Genomic DNA, 20,440 nt, shown 5'->3' on the forward strand with positions numbered 1-20,440 from the left:
CTAATTCTGACAAGTAGCACACTAGCTGACTCTGACAAGTAGCACACTAGCTGATTCTGACAAGTAGCGTACCAGCTGACTCTGACAAGTAGCGTACCAGCTGACTCTGACAAGTAGCACACCAGCTGACTCTGACAAGTAGCACACCAGCTGACTCTGACAAGTAGCACACCAGCTGACTCTGACAAGTAGCCTACCAGCTGGCTTTGACAAGTAGCACACCAGCTGACTCTGACAAGTAGCACACTAGCTGACTCTGACAAGTAGCACACTAGCTGACTCTGACAAGTAGCACACTAGCTGACTCTGACAAGTAGCACACTAGCTGACTCTGACAAGTAGCACACTAGCTGACTCTGACAAGTAGCGTACCAGCTGACTCTGACAAGTAGCACACCAGCTGACTCTGACAAGTAGCACACTAGCTGACTCTGACAAGTAGCACACCAGCTGACTCTGACAAGTAGCACACTAGCTGACTCTGACAAGTAGCGTACCAGCTGACTCTGACAAGTAGCACACCAGCTGACTCTGACAAGTAGCACACTAGCTGACTCTGACAAGTAGCACACTAGCTGACTCTGACAAGTAGCACACCAGCTGACTCTGACAAGTAGCACACCAGCTGACTCTGACAAGTAGCACACCAGCTGACTCTGACAAGTAGCCTACCTGCTGGCTTTGACAAGTAGCACACCAGCTGACTCTGACAAGTAGCACACTAGCTGACTCTGACAAGTAGCACACTAGCTGACTCTGACAAGTAGCACACCAGCTGACTCTGACAAGTAGCACACCAGCTGACTCTGACAAGTAGCACACTAACTGACTCTGACAAGTAGCACACTAGCTGCTCTGACAAGTAGCACACCAGCTGACTCTGACAAGTAGCACACCAGCTGACTCTGACAAGTAGCACACTAGCTGACTCTGACAAGTAGCACACCAGCTGACTCTGACAAGTAGCCTACCAGCTGGCTTTGACAAGTAGCACACCAGCTGACTCTGACAAGTAGCACACTAGCTGACTCTGACAAGTAGCACACTAGCTGACTCTGACAAGTAGCACACTAGCTGACTCTGACAAGTAGCACACTAGCTGACTCTGACAAGTAGCGTACCAGCTGACTCTGACAAGTAGCGTACCAGCTGACTCTGACAAGTAGCACACTAGCTGACTCTGACAAGTAGCCTACCAACCCCAGTAGTGCTCTAAATTTACTAGTCGAAAACACAAACATCGCCATGTCTGCAAGATGATTATCAAAAAACAAATATCATTTCCATGGCGGATTCCCATTTGATCCCCAGTGTGCTGCGGTAAATTGGGTGTTAAAAAGTTTAGTGCAATTGTGGGTAACAGAAATATGATAATTTGGCAACTAGAATGTTATAAGGATGACATGTTGGACAAATCTTACTGTATTTGTGTATGTACAACTTTTTTAAATTTAACAGGGTACATCTGAAATAATCCACAAACCCGGTAGTCCCTGCTTGAAATTCGTGAATATTAAATTATTAATTTGCATAACTATTATCTAATTTTAAGCTATCTCAAGAACCACAGATATCAATGAAATGTGGTAAATAGTTGCAGTCTGGAATACTCTACAGACATGATTAGATATTAATCACATGAATTAGCCAATTTCTGAGATATTTCAAGAATCCCTCATCAGATTTTGGGGTGGGCCATCGATGGTACTATTTTAGGATTGAAATATATGAATATTTTTTGTTCCACAGATATCTCAAATTTCAATGAAACTTGGTACATAGATGCACAGATAGTGCACATCATGACATGCATAATAAGATTTAAAATATATGAATATTAATTATGTAATTTAGATAAATTTGAGTGTTCACAAACAAATTATCCACTGAGATATTTTCACCTCCAGTATAAAAGATTTTTTTTTGTTTTTCAAAGGTTTTCTTAAATCATGGTTTGGAAGCAGCCTCAATCCCAGTACTGAGCTTTGAATTCTTTGCTCTGGATGACTTTTACAAAACTTTTAAACAACCTGAGAAATTTACTGGAATTATATTTACGAGTCAGCGTGCTGTTGAAGCTACTGCAATGTGTATGCAACAATATGCAGAGGCAGGTAAGTTTTATGTTGCTGTAAATGACTTTATTTAGTCAAGAAACCACAATTTGGTTTGATACAGAAAATCCAAACAACTCCTGCGAAGAAATTATCTGCATTTCAACAGGAGGTGTCAATAACAGTCCTTTGGATAGGCCAAATATAAAAAAAACATAGAATAGAATTTCTCTTGCGCCTGACGAGTGTCAGTGACTTTCATAATTTTTTTTCTGTGAATGCCACAAAATTCTGAAATCAAGGTTTCTAATAGTCAAATTAAAAGAAGTATTTTGTTAAATTTGTGAGATATAGTTCTTATTGATGCCTGAAATACGAAATGAAATTTTTTCCAAACCCGCCCTTCCCACTCAAACATTCAGAATTACATACAGCCATTAATTATCATCAGGCGGAGTAATTTTCCATGTATCATTTATAAATTTGAATGATTATACATATCATAAAAAGTTAACCATTTGAACACCAGACTTTCTCGACCAAATTATTCTGTACCTTTTTTGATATTCTTCAATATTTCTGGAAATGATTTTGGAGCCAACAGACAAAATTTGTGTCAATTTTCAGTTTTTACTCAAACAATTTGGCTATTTTTGTCCCAATATTCTGAAGGAAAATGCAAACTATAAATGGGACTATTTTGTGAAGAGGGAGCTAGTGGTGAACAGGTTAAACTGCCTGTGAAAGTGATATTAAAAGATAGTCTAAACTTTTCAAAAAAGCAAAAGTTCAGACAAAATATAATTATTGATATCTGTCCTAATGTATTGCACTCAATCACTCCACTCCACTCCATTAAACTATGTTCAGCATGACATCAACTTTTATTTGGAGGTTTTCAACAAGAACTTATGCAGAAATGGTCTGGATTACCTGCTTACGTGGTAGGTTCCGCTACAAAGACATCAGCTGATAGCCTTGGATTTACTTGCTATGGAGAAGATTGTGGGAATGCTGAAGAGCTTGCTAATGTAATATGTACAGGTAATGAATACCAGTAATCTGTATTTATATAATTATATTAAATTTTTGATTTTTTGCCAAAAGCAATATATCAATTAAAAGACAAAACTTAGGTACCCAAGCTTTTTCCGTAAAAACAAAGAATTTGTGATCTCCCCCATGGTGTTAACTGTGAAAAATAATTAAAATACATGCATAAGCTTGAGAATTATTAAAAACAATATTCTCAGAATTTCAATAATGTGATAATATTTGACTATGTTAACAAAGCAATTTTTTAAATATGTATAAACACTTTCAACAATATACAAAACAAAGATAAATGAATATTTTGCCATTTTCCAAAAAATTCCAGATATTTGTTTCATTCATTTGTATTCCAAAGCCCCCACCCCTCCAAAAAAATAGGTTTTGCTTCTTGACCCAGTGATGCATTGGGTTTGTCATAGTGAAGTGTTCACTATAATGAAGCACATAATACATTGGGTTTGTTATAGTGAAGTGTTCTATAATGTAGCACATAATACATTGGGTTTGTTATAGTAAAGTGTTCACTATAATGAAGCACATAATACATTGGGTTTGTTATAGTAAAGTGTTCACTATAATGAAGCACATAATACATTGGGTTTGTTATAGTAAAGTGTTCACTATAATGAAGCACATCATACATTGAGTTTGTTATGGTGAAGTGTTCACTATAATGAAGCACATAATACATTGGGTTTGTTATAGTGAAGTGTTCACTATAATGTAGCACATAATACATTGGGTTTGTTAAAGTGAAGTGTTCATTATAATGAAGCACATAATACATTGGGTTTGTTATAGTGAAGTGTTCACTATCATGAAGCACATATTACATTGGGTTTGTTATAGTAAAGTGTTCACTATAATGAAGCACATAATACATTGGGTTTGTTATAGTGAAGTGTTCACTATCATGAAGCACATATTACATTGGGTTTGTTATAGTAAAGTGTTCACTATAATGAAGCACATATTACACTGGGTTTGTTATAGTGAAGTGTTCTATAATGTAGCACATAATACATTGGGTTTGTTATAGTAAAGTGTTCACTATAATGAAGCACATAATACATTGGGTTTGTTATAGTGAAGTGTTCACTATAATGAAGCACATAATACATTGGGTTTGTTATAGTGAAGTGTTCACTATAATGTAGCACATAATACATTGGGTTTGTTATAGTGAAGTGTTCACTATCATGAAGCACATATTACATTGGGTTTGTTACAGTGAAGTGTTCACTATAATGTAGCACATAATACATTGGGTTTGTTATAGTGAAGTGTTCACTATAATGTAGCACATAATACATTGGGTTTGTTATAGTGAAGTGTTCACTATAATGTAGCACATATTACATTGGCTTTGTTATAGTGAAGTGTTCACTATAATGTAGCACATAATACATTGGGTTTGTTATGAGAGGGAGACATGTTTATTAGAAAATTTAAATATTATTAAATAATGTTTTAGAATACTAGCACTGATTGGTTGATTAATGGTTGATCAACAAAACATCCTGTCACTCATGTGCAAAATTGCAAACAAATGTGTGAAGTACAGGTTGTCAATGGAAGCAAAACTTGTTTTTTGGTATAATAGGCCTATATTATTGATAACAGTTGATTCTGAATTTGGTGGGTACTCTGAATGCTTGCCCTCAAAAGTCAATACAAAATATTGGTAGTTATAAAGTTATACATTTTATGATGAAATGTTTGGTTTGTATAAAACCATATACATTTTTAGATCCCATCTGACTGTTTTGTCGCTTGTCATTTACAGAGGTGAAGCCGGCATCTAAACCACTTTTATTCCCTTGTGGAACATTGAAACGAGAAACAATACCTGTGACTCTAGAGTCAAAACGTAAGTATTCGTTAGTGAATTTGTGAGATCTGAACATGGTTTGAATACATTTTCATGTGTAATTTGCATACAACTTGCATATAATTTACATACACTTTACATATAATTTGCTTTTATAATTTGCATCTCTACCTACATTGAATTTTAATTTCTGCATCCCAGCAAGTTAAACAAGTTTATGCTACTACATTAAAATGGTATGTCATAAATTATGAGTTACCAGTACTGTTATAAAAAATACTCTTTCTAGCTTTATCTGTGGGATCTTTTAATGATTGTTCAACGGTTACTTTAGGAATACATTCATTTGTTTTGAATTGCAAAGTTTTTCACCTTCCCCTTCAAATGCGTTTTGTCAATTTCACATACATATCTTTTTCATTTTGTTAACATTTGACTGACTGGAATCCATTTTCGTCCAGAAAAACTATATAGATCTGTCACCAACCATTTTTCCAACCAATTTTATTCAAACTTGGTATGAAGATCACATGATACTTTTCTGATGCATGTTAGTTTGTTTAATTATTTGATTCAATATAGTCCCATGTTGGTTTTGTTTTACCAATTTCTTGCACTTTTTGTTTATATTTGGAACAAAGGCAAAGCTTAAATCTTTACAAATTCAACTCAAATATTTTTGGGTTTCATTGAAATTCAACCAATTGTTATTGAAAATCATTTGTTTTACGCATTTTTAATTCACATTCAGGGATTTATAAAAGCAATGATACCTTATCCATAATTTACTGAACATGTAACTATAGAAATAATATGAGTTAGATAACTGTAATATTGTGTGTTTATTCTAGATATAAATTACTCTACTGTTGAAGTTTATAGAACCATTGCTGACCCATGTCTAGAAAATGCTATTCAAGATTACAAAAATGAACATGTAAGTTATTTTAAAGTTGATGTAATACTTCCTAACCAATTGAACATGCGCTAATTTTTACTGCAAAATTTGATTTAAATTCTATTTTTATATAATTTCGTTGGACACAATTCCCTATTGTCTACTGGTTTTAATAAAAAATTTTGAAAAAAATAAGGACAAAATTATGCATGTTTTGTGAATGATCACATTGATATTCAAAGGGTTAAAACCACGTGTAATATCGAAAAAGGCAATTTTTTAAGATGGCTGCCAAACCATGTGATTACAGTTTTCTTTTAATGAATGAGATTAACAATTTTACACTTTGAAGACCTTAAATTTGTCTGGTGGGGTTATAAATTGTAATAAAAACAAAATGGTTACCAATAGCTTTGAATCCTAAATAAAGGTGCATCTGTTGGATCTGCTAGTTGATTGGCTAAGCTTGGCTGTAACTATACATTTGTATTTTTCTACAGGGGACACCTGAATTTGTTGTTTTCTTCAGTCCGTCAGGTGTCAGATTTGCCACTGCAGCTCTTCTCAAGGTGTACCAGTCTTCAAAGGGAACCATAAAGGTATGCTGATAGCGTCTGTTTCAAATTATATCACTAATTTTTACATAATGCAATTAAGTATTCATGAAGATGATCAATTTGAACAAAAAAAATGAGAAAACAAAAACTAAGATAGCAACAGATGTATTTATAACAAACTTACTTGAAATTCACAACAAATTATCGGAAATCAGAGCAAAGTAATGTCCCTGGGGTTGACAATACAAAAAAATGTATTATTATTTTCTGCATACATACTCATTTGATCTGTTTCACATGTGGGAAAACATTCTATGATTTTGTCAGTTTTATTTTTACCAAGATCTTGTAATCAATATAAACATAATTCAAGCTTTTGTAATCTGCTCAATTTATGGCATATTAGAAATCAATGTTCATAATTTTATGATCATATGGCAATTCCTTTGCCGGAACAAAATTCCACGAAAGTCATGGTGACTCTTACTGACTGTAGTGAATTCACTCTTCTAATCTAATTCTAATCAATACCATGGCAGTAGCTCATCTCAACACTCTGAAAAGCATTTACTAGCCACTAGTAAATATAGAGACAGAAGTCTGCTTTCAATACCATTTGGCTAATCAATAATGACATGTGAGGTATGAGTCAGTTTGACTTGTTGAAGTGTGGGTCAGTTTGCCATGTAAGGTGTGAGTCAGTTTGACATGTGAGGTGTGAGTCAGTTTGACATGCGAGGTATGAGTCAGTTTGACATGTGAGGTATGAGTCAGTTTGACATGTGGAGTATGAGTCAGTTTGACATGTGAGGTATGAGTTAGTTTGACATGTTAGGTATGAGTCAAAATAGTAGTTTATAAATAAATAAACGCTGCTCGGACTGATAAGTATGATATATTGAAGATAATATTTGGTAATCGTAGTCCTAAATAACTATTAAAAATAGCTAGACGTTTCGAGCAATGGCTCTTTATCGATAGCATAGAAGCAAGTGTGATAACGTACAGGTAGAACATAAGAACGTAAGAACGCGCATGAACTATAAGTTAGAATCACAAAAAATTCCACAATAGAACAAATAACGCGCCTTAGGTAGTGAGCTCAACAAATGAGTTGAACTGTTTGTTAATACCATGGGATGCGGGAAACTTTATATTGGTTCTACAGTTCGTCGACTGGGTGATCGGTTTGCTGAGCATCTACGGCAAACTAGACAGAAAAATCGTTATTATCCGGTTTCACTTCATTTTAATTCTAGTGGACATAATATTACAGATATGTCTATTTCTGGTGTATGTGTTGTCAATGGCAATGAAAATCAGCTCAGGCGTGTCGAGGAGGAAACTATATTCCGCCTTGGAACTAAAGAACCCCATGGTATTTATCGATAGCATAGAAGCAAGTGTGATAACGTACAGGTAGAACATAAGAACGTAAGAACGCGCATGAACTATAAGTTAGAATCACAAAAAATTCCACAATAGAACAAATAACGCGCCTTAGGTAGTGAGCTCAACAAATGAGTTGAACTGTTTGTTAATACCATGGGGTTCTTTAGTTCCAAGGCGGAATATAGTTTCCTCCTCGACACGCCTGAGCTGATTTTCGTTGCCATTGACAACACATACACCAGAAATAGACATATCTGTAATATTATGTCCACTAGAATTAAAATGAAGTGAAACCGGATAATAACGATTTTTCTGTCTAGTTTGCCGTAGATGCTCAGCAAACCGATCACCCAGTCGACGAACTGTAGAACCAATATAAAGTTTCCCGCATCCCATGGTATTAACAAACAGTTCAACTCATTTGTTGAGCTCACTACCTAAGGCGCGTTATTTGTTCTATTGTGGAATTTTTTGTGGTTCTAACTTATAGTTCATGCGCGTTCTTACGTTCTTATGTTCTACCTGTACGTTATCACACTTGCTTCTATGCTATTGATAAAGAGCCATTGCTCGAAACGTCTAGCTATTTTTAATAGTTATTTAGGACTACGATTACCAAATATTATCTTCTAGGTATGAGTCAGTTTGACATGTTAGGTATGAGTCAATTTGACATGTGAGGTATGAGTCAGTTTGACATGTGAGATATGAGTCAGTTTGACATGTGAGGTATGAGTCAGTTTGACATGTGAGGTATGAGTCAGTTTGACATGAGGGGTGTGAGTCTGTTTGACTTGTTGAGGTGTGGGTCAGTTTGACATGTGAGGTATGAGTCAGTTTGACATGTGAGGTATGAGTCAATTTGACATGTGAAGTACAAGTCAGTTTGACATGTGAGGTGCGAGTCAGTGTGGCATGTGAGGTGTGAGTGAGTTTGACATGTTGAGGTGTGAGACAGATTGAGATGTTGAGGTAAAATAAAATAAAATTGTTTTACAACATTTTAGTTCCTGTTCGAACACCGTCCTAAAACTTATGGATTGACCTCTGTAACGATTACATTCAAACGTCACAAATACATAATATTATACATATGCAAATCAAGTTGTTTCACGATCTGATTCTAGATGGCTGAATGGTGGCCATTTTTGTGCTGAACAATCATCAAAATCAAGCATATATCGGACCTCAGCTGTTTTTTTTTGTTTTTTTGTATATTCACTTTTTAGCTCCGCTGTCGACTTTGTCGAGCGGAGCTTATCATATGAGTGATTGTCGGTGGTCGTCCGGTGTCCGTCGTCCGTCGTCCGTGTCAATGTTTTACATTTTTGACTTCTTCTTGAAAACTACAAGTCTGAATGCTTTGATACTTGGTGTATATGTACCTTGGGTAGACCTCTCTCAGATTTGTTCATTTCATGATCATATCTTCAATTCTCTAATTTTGGTGAATATTTTTGTCATTTTTGATAAAAAGTGATATTTTCAACTTCTTGTTAGAAACCGCAAGTCCAATTGCTTTGATATTACATATATAGGTACTACATGTGGACCACTCTCAAATTTGTTCATTTCATAATGATATCTTTAATTTTCTAATTTTGGTGAATATTTTTGTCATTTTTGGTAAAAAGTGATATATTCGACTTCTTGTTAAAAACGACAAGTCCAATTGCTTTGATATTACATATGTAGGTACTACATGTGGACCTCTCTCAGATTTGTTCATTTTGTAATGATATCTTTAATTCTCTAAATTTGGTGAATATTTTGGTCATTTTTGGTAAAAAGTGATATTTTCGACTTCTTGTTAAAAACCACAAGTCCAATTGCTTTGATATTACATATATAGATACTACATATGGACCACTCAAATTTGTTCATTTCATGATGATATCTTCAATTCTCTAATTTTGATGAATATTTTTGTAATTTTTGGTAAAAAGTGATATTTTCTTCTTGTTAAAAACCACAATCATTTATGGTCAAAAATGATATTTTTGAATTCTTGTTGAAAACAGCAAGTCCCATTGCATTGATACTATGCATATTGTTCATTTTCTAATGATATCTTCTATTCTTTAATCGAAATGTGCATTGCTAACAGCGGAGCTATCTCAGCCGAGAGGCTGCTTGTTCTTTATATAACTGAAGTTTGAATATGCTTCGTACCAGTTACATTACATGTGCATCATTTTTTAAAGCTTCACTGATTTACGTTACGTTATTATAAGCCCGAGAGAGGAAGAAAGAGATCAGCTGTTTACTGATGCATTTTGTTCAAACTTGTTACATACATTAGACATTATGGGTCCCTGATGCACGTCATTTTGTTTTTCAGATTGGATTCAAAGTGGCTGACCGTGACTGGCAGCTATTTTGTTTTACTGAATGCGGTTCTAGAGCCATATCTCTGACATGCTTTGACAGATTATGTTCAAATTTGATATATTCATTATACATCATGTCATAGATATACAGATATATTAGTTTGACGATCCGATTCAAAATGGGCAACTGATGGCCATTTTGTTTTAATTAATGCTGAATATCTCTCAATATTATAGACACATACTTGTTTGACAATCAGATACAAGTTGACTGAATATCAATCATTTTAATGTTAAAAAAATCATAATCAAGCATCAGCTTCTGGATATTGCTATAAATATATATTCTAAATTTGATAACTAACAAAGACTGTGCCATGCATGGCTTGTTAAATCAGTGAATGGTGGCAATTTATGTCTGTTTTGCCATAAAGAAACCATAAAGAAAAAAACGAGAGCAATGGTAGTGTCAAGTGGTACTAAGTCATTTATAAGATTGATGTCTCCATTAATATATGCCGCCTATACATTCACTGACCTGTGTAGACTATGCATGTACCAAAAATATATCACATGGTGGTTGACGTGAGGAAATCCATGTATAAATGCATCCTTACGACACATGGTTCAGGGGTTCAGAAGTTCATACATACCTTCTTTTCTCATAGGCACAGCATAGTATGCCTTTAAAGAGATTTGAGAGAAATTAAAAATAATATGCCATTAGGACATGGAGAATGAAAACAAAAACCTGCTGATTTTTCAAGAAACATTAAGAGTCTAAAATATTGTGGAAAATTATAAATTTTTTGGTCTGGTTTACTATGCTGAGATTATTTTTTTCATATCTTCGAAATTTTGTGTGGTAACATGAATGGCAGGTAGAACACAGGTAACTAGTAATCGCCATATTGTTCCATTTGGGCCGGTTTTCCAGCCGGAAGGCTCGTGACTAAGTGACGTAATTTGAAAACATTCTAAGTTCCGTTCTGCATAAACGTGTTTGTAATACTATAAAAAAGCCATTGGTCATACATTCTACCTGCTTAGATTTACGTATTTGTGATGTTTCAGTCATTTCTCGCTGTTTCTGTGCAAATTTATAACAAAAGAAACAGTTTTTTATTCGCCCAACTTTCGAAAGTAAAAGGAAACCTCTGAACGGCCACGAGCATGAGCGCTGACGTCAGGTGACCAAGGAAAATAGAACAAGCAACGAGAAAGTGATGGACCAATCGGAATGCTTGATTCGTTACTAGTTACTGGCCTCTTGGGGCTTGGTACGCCATGACACTTGAGGCTAGAACCAGCCAAAGTAGATGCAAAACATGAATTGCTCACCCACAATGCATTGTCATATGCTCAGTAACATGTTTAGTGGATGCAAAACATGAATTGCTCACCCACAATGCATTGTCATATGCTCAGTAACATGCTCAGAAGATGCAAAACATGAATTGCTCTCCCACAATGCATTGTAATATGCTCAGTAGATGCAACACATGAATTGCTCACCCATAATGCATTGTCATATGCTCAGTAACATGCTCAGTAAATGCAAAACATGAATTGCTCACCCACAATGCATTTTCATATGCTCAGTAACATGCTCAGAAGATGCAAAACATGAATTGCTCACCCATAATGCATTGTCATATGCTCAGTAGATGCAAAACATGAATTGCTCACCCACAATGCATTTTCATATGCTCAGTAACATGTTTAGTGGATGCAAAACATGAACTGCTCACCCACAATGCATTGTCATATGCTCAGTAACATGCTCAGAAGATGCAAAACATGAATTGCTTACCCACAATGCATTGTCATATGCTCAGTATCATGCTCAGAAGATGCAAAACATGAATTGCTTACCCACAATGCATTGTCATATGCTCAGTAGATGCAAAACATGAATTGCTCACCCACAATGCATTTTCATATGCTCAGTAACATGCTCAGTAGATGCAAAACATGAATTGCTCACCCACAATGCATTTTCATATGCTCAGTAACATGCTCAGTAGATGCAAAACATGAATTGCTCACCCACAATGCATTTTCATATGCTCAGTAACATGTTTAGTGGATGCAAAACATGAATTGCTCACCCACAATGCATTGTCATATGCTCAGTATCATGCTCAGAAGATGCAAAACATGAATTACTCACCCACAATGCATTGTCATATGCTCAGTAGATGCAAAACATGAATTGCTCACCCACAATGCATTGTCATATGCTCAGTAGATGCAAAACATGAATTGCTCACCCACAATGCATTGTCATATGCTCAGTAACATGTTTAGCGGATGCAAAACATGAATTGCTCACCCACAATGCATTGTCATATGCTCAGTAACATGCTCAGTAGATGCAACACATGAATTGCTCACCCATAATGCATTGTCATATGCTCAGTAACATGCTCAGTAGATGCAAAACATGAATTGCTCACCCACAATGCATTTTCATATGCTCAGTAACATGTTTAGTGGATGCAAAACATGAACTGCTCACCCACAATGCATTGTCATATGCTCAGTATCATGCTCAGAAGATGCAAAACATGAATTGCTTACCCACAATGCATTGTCATATGCTCAGTAGATGCAAAACATGAATTGCTCACCCACAATGCATTGTCATATGCTCAGTAGATGCAAAACATGAATTGCTCACCCACAATGCATTTTCATATGCTCAGTAACATGCTCAGAAGATGCAAAACATGAATTGCTTACCCACAATGCATTGTCATATGCTCAGTAGATGCAAAACATGAATTGCTCACCCACAATGCATTGTCATATGCTCAGTAGATGCAAAACATGAATTGCTCACCCACAATGCATTGTCATATGCTCAGTAACATGCTCAGAAGATGCAAAACATGAATTGCTTACCCACAATGCATTGTCATATGCTCAGTATCATGCTCAGAAGATGCAAAACATGAATTGCTTACCCACAATGCATTGTCATATGCTCAGTAGATGCAAAACATGAACTGCTCACCCACAATGCATTGTCATATGCTCAGTATCATGCTCAGAAGATTCAAAACATGAATTGCTCTCCCACAATGCATTGTCATATGCTCAGTAGATGCAACACATGAATTGCTCTCCCACAATGCATTGTAATATGCTCAGTAACATGCTCAGTAGATGCAAAACATGAATTGCTCTCCCACAATGCATTGTAATATGCTCAGTAACATGCTCAGTAGATGCAAAACATGAATTACTCTCCCACAATGCATTGTCATATGCTCAGTAACATGCTCACCCACAATGCATTGTCATATGCTCAGTAACATGCTCAGAAGATGCAAAACATGAATTGCTATCCCACAATGCATTGTAATATGCTCAGTAACATGCTCAGTAGATGCAAAACATGAATTGCTCACCCACAATGCATTGTCATATGCTCAGTAACATGTTTAGTGGATGCAAATTGTGAATTACTCTCCCATAATGCATTGTCATATGCTAAGTAGATGCAAAACGTGAATTACTCTCCCCCTACAAATTGTCATGTGCTCAGCAGATGTAAAACTTGAGTTTTGGTTCAACGCTCAAACAAAATATTCTATTAAAATTAGTAATTCAAACTGTTTTTGCTTATGTATATATGACCAAAATATTTGTTTTTCTATTCATCATGCATGTCGGTTAAAAAAATGAACTTATCACAGCTTTTATTTTATTTTTATTTTATTTTTTCATTTTAAAAATTTTAAAAGTGGTTTTGGGAATTCTGTGCCTATCTGTGCATATTTTGGATGACAGTATGTATGATATATTGTAACACAAAAAATGCAGATAAATACATGTATGTGGTTGATAGACCATATAGAACCTGAAATCCTATGGCAAAATGCAGATAAATATGTGTATGTGATTGATAGACCATATAGAACCCAGAATCGTATGGCAAAATGCAGATAAATATGTGTATGTGGTTGATAGACCATGTATAGCCAGGAATCATGGCAAAATGCAGATAAATATGTGTATGTGGTTGATAGACCATATACAACCGCGGGATCGTATGGCAAAATGCAGATAAATTTGTGTATGTGGTTGATAGACCATATAGAACCCAGAATCGTATGGCAAAATGCAGATAAATACATGTATGTGGTTGATAGACCTTATAGAACCCGGAATAGTATTGCAAAATGCAGATAAATTTGTGTATGTGGTTGATAGACCATATAGAACCTGGAATAGTATGGCAAAATGCAGATAAATATGTGTATGTGGTTGATAGACCTTGTAGAACCCGGAATAGTATGGCAAAATGCAGATAAATTTGTGTATGTGGTTGATAGAACCCGGAATAGTATGGCAAAATGCAGATAAATTTGTGTATGTGGTTGATAGACCATATAGAACCTGGAATAGTATGGCAAAATGCAGATAAAAATGTGTATGTGGTTGATAGACCATGTATAACCAGGAATCATATGCCAAAATGCATATAAATATGTGTATGTGGTTGATAGACCATATAGAACCTGGAATAGTATGGCAAAATGCAGATAAAAATGTGTATGTGGTTGATAGACCATGTATAACCAGGAATCATATGCCAAAATGCATATAAATATGTGTATGTGGTTGATAGACCATATACAACCCGGGATCATATGGCAAAATATGCAGATAAATATGTGTATGTGGTTGATAGATCTTATAGAACCTGGAGTCATATGGCAAAATGCAGATAAATACATGTATGTGGTTGATAGACCTTATAGAACCTGGAGTCATATGGCAAAATGCAGATAAATATGTTTATGTGGTTGATAGACCTTGTAGAACCTAGAATCATATGTAAAATGTAGATAAATATGTGTATGTGGTTGATAGACCTTATAGAACCTGGAATCATATGGCAAAATACAGATAAATATGTGTATGTGGTTGATAGACTTTGTAGAACCTGGAATCATATGTAAAATGTAGATAAATATGTGTATGTGGTTGATAGACCATATAGAACCCGGAATCATATGGCAAAATGCAGATAAATACATGTATGTAGTTGATAGACCTTATAGAACCTGGTATCATATGTAAAATGTAGATAAATATGTGTATGTGGTTGATAGACCATATAGATCAATAAATATGTGTCTGTGGTTGATCATATGGCAAAATATGCAGATGCAGATAAAAATGTGTATGTGGTTGATAGACCATATAGAACCCGGAATCATATGGCAAAATGCAGATAAATACATGTATGTGGTTGATAGACCTTATAGAACCTGGAATCATATGTAAAATGTAGATAAATATGTGTATGTGGTTGATAGACCTTATAGAACCTGGAATCATATGTAAAATGTAGATAAATATGTGTAAGTGGTTGATAGACCATATAGAACCTGGAATCATATGGCAAAATATGCAGATAAATATGTGTATGTGGGTGATAGACCATATAGAACCCGAAATCATATGGCAAATGCAGATAAATATGTGTATGTGGTTGATAGACCTTATAGAACCTGGAATCATATGGCAAAATGCAGATAAATACATGTATGTGGTTGATAGACCTTATAGAACCTGGAATCATATGTAAAATGTAGATAAATATGTGTATGTGGTTGATAGACCATATAGAACCCGGAATCATATGGCAAAAGGCAGATAAATACATGTATGTGGTTGATAGACCATATAGAACCTGGAATCATAAGTAAAATGTAGATAAATATGTGTATGTGGTTGATAGACCTTATAGAACCTGGAATCATATGGCAAAATGCAGATAAATATGTGTATGTGGTTGATAGACCTTGTAGAACCTGGAATCATATGGCAAAATGCAGATAAATACATGTATGTGGTTGATAGATCTTGTAGAACCTGGAATCATATGGCAAAATGCAGATAAATATGTGTATGTGGTTGATAGACTGTATAGAACCTGGGATCATATGGCAAAATATGCAGATAAATATGTGTATGTGGATGATAGACCATATAGAACCCAGAATCATATGGCAAAATGCAGATAAATACATGTATGTGGTTGATAGACCTTGTAGAACCTAGAATCATATGTAAAATGTAGATAAATATGTGTATGTGGTTGATAGACCTTATAGAACCTGGAATCATATGGCATAATACAGATAAATATGTGTATGTGGTTGATAGACCATATAGAACCCGGAATCATATGGCAAAATGCAAATAAATACATGTATGTAGTTGATAGACCTTATAGAACCTGGTATCATATGTAAAATGTAGATAAATATGTGTATGTGGTTGATAGACCTTATAGAACCTGGAATCATATGGCATAATACAGATAAATATGTGTATGTGGTTGATAGACTTTGTAGAACCTGGAATCATATGTAAAATGTAGATAAATGTGTATGTGGTTGATAGACCATATAGAACCCGGAATCATATGGCAAAATGCAGATAAATACATGTATGTAGTTGATAGACCTTATAGAACCTGGTATCATTTGTAAAATGTAGATAAATATGTGTATGTGGTTGATAGACCATATAGATCAATAAATATGTGTCTGTGGTTGATCATATGGCAAAATATGCAGATGCAGATAAAAATGTGTATGTGGTTGATAGACCATATAGAACCCGGAATCATATGGCAAAATGCAGACAAATACATGTATGTGGTTGATAGACCTTATAGAACCTGGAATCATATGTAAAATGTAGATAAATATGTGTATGTGGTTGATAGACCTTGTAGAACCTGGAATCATATGGCAAAATGCAGATAAATACATGTATGTGGTTGATAGACCTTATAGAACCTGGAATTATATGGCAAAATGCAGATAAATATGTGTATGTGGTTGATAGACCTTGTAGAACCTGGAATCATATGTAAAATATAGATAAATATGTGTATGTGGTTGATAGATCATATAGAACCCGGAATCATATGGCAAAATGCAGATAAATACATGTATGTGGTTGATAGACCTTATAGAACCTGGAATCATATGTAAAATGTAGATAAATATGTGTATGTGGTTGATAGACCATATAGAACCTGGAATCATATGGCAAAATATGCAGATAAATATGTGTATGTGGTTGATAGACCTTATAGAACCTGGAATCATATGGCAAAATGCAGATAAATACATGTATGCGGTTGATAGACCTTATAGAACCTGGAATCATATGTAAAATGTAGATAAATATGTGTATGTGGTTGATAGACCATATAGAACCCGGAATCATATGGCAAAATGCAGATAAATACATGTATGTGGTTGATAGACCATATAGAACCTGGAATCATAAGTAAAATGTAGATAAATATGTGTATGTGGTTGATAGACCTTGTAGAACCTGGAATCATATGGCAAAATGCAGATAAAAACATGTATGTGGTTGATAGATCTTATAGAACCTGGAATCATATGGCAAAATGCAGATAAATATGTGTATGTGGTTGATAGACCTTGTAGAACCTGGAATCATATGTAAAATATAGATAAATATGTGTATGTGGTTGATAGATCATATAGAACCCAGAATCATATGGCAAAATGCAGATAAATACATGTATGTGGTTGATAGACCTTATAGAACCTGGAATCATATGTAAAATGTAGATAAATATGTGTATGTGGTTGATAGACCATATAGAACCTGGAATCATATGGCAAAATATGCTGATAAATATGTGTGTGTGGATGATAGACCATATGGAACTCGAAATCATATCGCAAAATGCAGATAAATTTGTGTATGTGGTTGATAGACCTTGTAGAACCTGAAATCATATGGCAACATGCAGATAAATACATGTATGTGGTTGATAGACCTTATAGAACCTGGAATCATATGTAAAATGTAGATAAATATGTGTATGTGGTTGATAGACCATATAGAACCTGGAATCATATGTAAAATGTAGATAAATATGTGTATGTGGTTGATAGACCTTATAGAACCCGGAATCATATGGCAAAATGCAGATAAATATGTGTATGTGGTTTATAGACCTTGTAGAACCTGGAATCATATGTAAAATGTAGATAAATACATGTATGTGGTTGATAGATCTTATAGAACCTGGAATCATATGGCAAAATGCAGATAAATATGTGTATGTGGTTGACAGACCTTGTAGAACCTGGAATCATATGTAAAATGTAGATAAATATGTGTATGTGGTTGATAGACCATATAGAACCCGGAATCATATGGTAAAATATGCAGATAAATATGTGTATGTGGTTGATAGACCATATAGAACCCGGAATCATATGGCAAAATGCAGATAAATACATGTATGTGGTTGATAGACTTTATAGAACCTGGAATCATATGTACAATGTAAAATGTAGATAAATATGTGTATGTGGTTGTTAGACCTTGTAGAACCCGGAATTGCATGGTAAAATGCAGATAAATACATGTGCTTAATAGACTGTATAGAACCCGGAAGTACTTGGCTGCCTTCTGGTATCACTTAAATTACAATGAAAAACAGTTTGTAGTGTGTGACGTCAAAGTATTTGATATACGTCTGTCTGTATTACATGTACAGTGTGAAGATATGCACGTTATGCATGTGATAACATGGTTTGTATTCAAATATCCATCTTAACTTTCCAAGTCCGTGCAAACACAACAGATATCTGATACCTGTTTAGCTTGTGTGTGATACATGGCGACATGTAGAGTAAAATTACAGGTACATCTTGTGTGATCAGTTTATCAAAGATGCCGACAAAATGAATCAATTTATAATTTAGATGACCGTTTGATAAATAAACATTGTGAAATGCTCTGTGGGAGTTGTATTCATGCAGATTCCCATGTCTTCTACTCAATTGAGTGAGTGTGGTTTGATGGAATCAACTGGAATTCAGGAAGATGTACAACATTTACTGATACATGACTATGATACATGGTATTAGCTTATGGCATACTAGATATATTAAGATTATTTTGCGACATTCAACCTGGTAAGGGCCAAATAAAACAAATGTGATGTTTTCGTTATTGTGGTTTGACTACTTATGTGAAAAAATACAACATTGGACGAGAGGAGTGACCATAGCTATTGTGCATGTATATAAATAATATTGAGCTTCTTTGCATAAAATCAACTTTTTGGTTTTACTGGAAACAAAGAATTTATTTTATTTCGCCTTGCTGAAGAGATGCATGTAACTTTGGAATAGGGATGAAAAATGAATTGTTAGCGCAGTGTACATGCATACTGTAAATTGATTTAATTCTGCAAGAAAAAAATTGGCAATGATCAAGGGAAACTCCAAAAATTAACATTTCATGTATGATCAGAACAGTCACTGTGACTTTCATGAAATTTCAATCTGAACAATGCCTCACATAAAACGATGATTGTATAATTCATAACTGTAGGACATTATGGCCATGGCCTGACATCTGCGGGGAAGTTATTTTCACAAATGATGAAGTGTATGTTGAGACCATATTTTCACAAGAGTATAGATACGTCACATCACAAGTGAAAATAACTTCCAAACCCAGCAAATGTCGAAGCAAAATCATGGTCTTTTATTATTACATATGTGCCCAAAACTTTGGTATTTTAAAATCTGTCCACTGATTGGTTAATCCAGCATTCCATTCATATGCAAATATTGGCAAACATTCTCTTGTCGCTGTGTTTGACGCAGTGTAACAAGGAAAATGCCTACCATCAATTGAATAAAATTCACAATTTATACAAAATAATACGATACAACCTTTGGAGTTTTCTTGAGAAATATTCTGTATTTTAACATAGAAATCAAAGAATACATGACACCTTCATTCTGACTGAGATTTAGCATCCCGATAGTATGTGTCATTGCTTGTGCAACATTTTGAGTCATTTTTTTCACAATTTGTTTTCTGATCAATATAGATATTACAGTTTGATTTGTTGCTTAATTTCAAAAACAAACACAGAAGCAAATAACTTTTTATCATTACTTGTATTTACTTTGACCTTGACAGAATCAAACTATGAAGGCTGCTCATTTGCATAATTTTCCTTGAAAATTCAGAAATTATTACATGGACACGTGACTAACTTGTATAGTTGATCTTGTTTGTGCAAGAAAATTATTCTGGATTTTTTTTTTTATTCATATGTGAGTAATCGTAACATTAAACAATATAAATGGAGTGTCAAAATGCATCGTGGCCATTCAATTGTGCATCAAATGCCTAGAAATTTCAACTTTTAAAAGGGACTATTTTATCTCATTTGTATATTATTGAGTCATCACATAACTATGAATACCACTGTAGTAATG

General features: G+C 34.7%; 1 protein-coding gene across 1 annotated transcript in view; it reads left to right on the plus strand.

The window, feature by feature from the left end:
* LOC100369413 (uroporphyrinogen-III synthase-like) overlaps window positions 1-20,440 on the plus strand; it is a gene marked incomplete at its 5' end in the record, with an annotated part of 32,477 nt that overhangs the window by 6,279 nt on the left and 5,758 nt on the right. Inside the window, 5 exons of the mRNA XM_085504650.1 lie at window positions 1,937-2,114; window positions 2,949-3,098; window positions 4,894-4,977; window positions 5,790-5,875; window positions 6,337-6,435. Of these exons, the coding sequence (XP_085360776.1) occupies window positions 1,937-2,114; window positions 2,949-3,098; window positions 4,894-4,977; window positions 5,790-5,875; window positions 6,337-6,435 (597 nt within the window). The remainder of the gene's footprint in view (window positions 1-1,936; window positions 2,115-2,948; window positions 3,099-4,893; window positions 4,978-5,789; window positions 5,876-6,336; window positions 6,436-20,440) is intronic.

The sequence above is a fragment of the Saccoglossus kowalevskii genome, chromosome 10, assembly GCF_978046115.1.
Source record: "Saccoglossus kowalevskii chromosome 10, keSacKowa6.1, whole genome shotgun sequence".
Classification (NCBI taxonomy): Eukaryota; Metazoa; Hemichordata; class Enteropneusta; family Harrimaniidae; genus Saccoglossus; species Saccoglossus kowalevskii.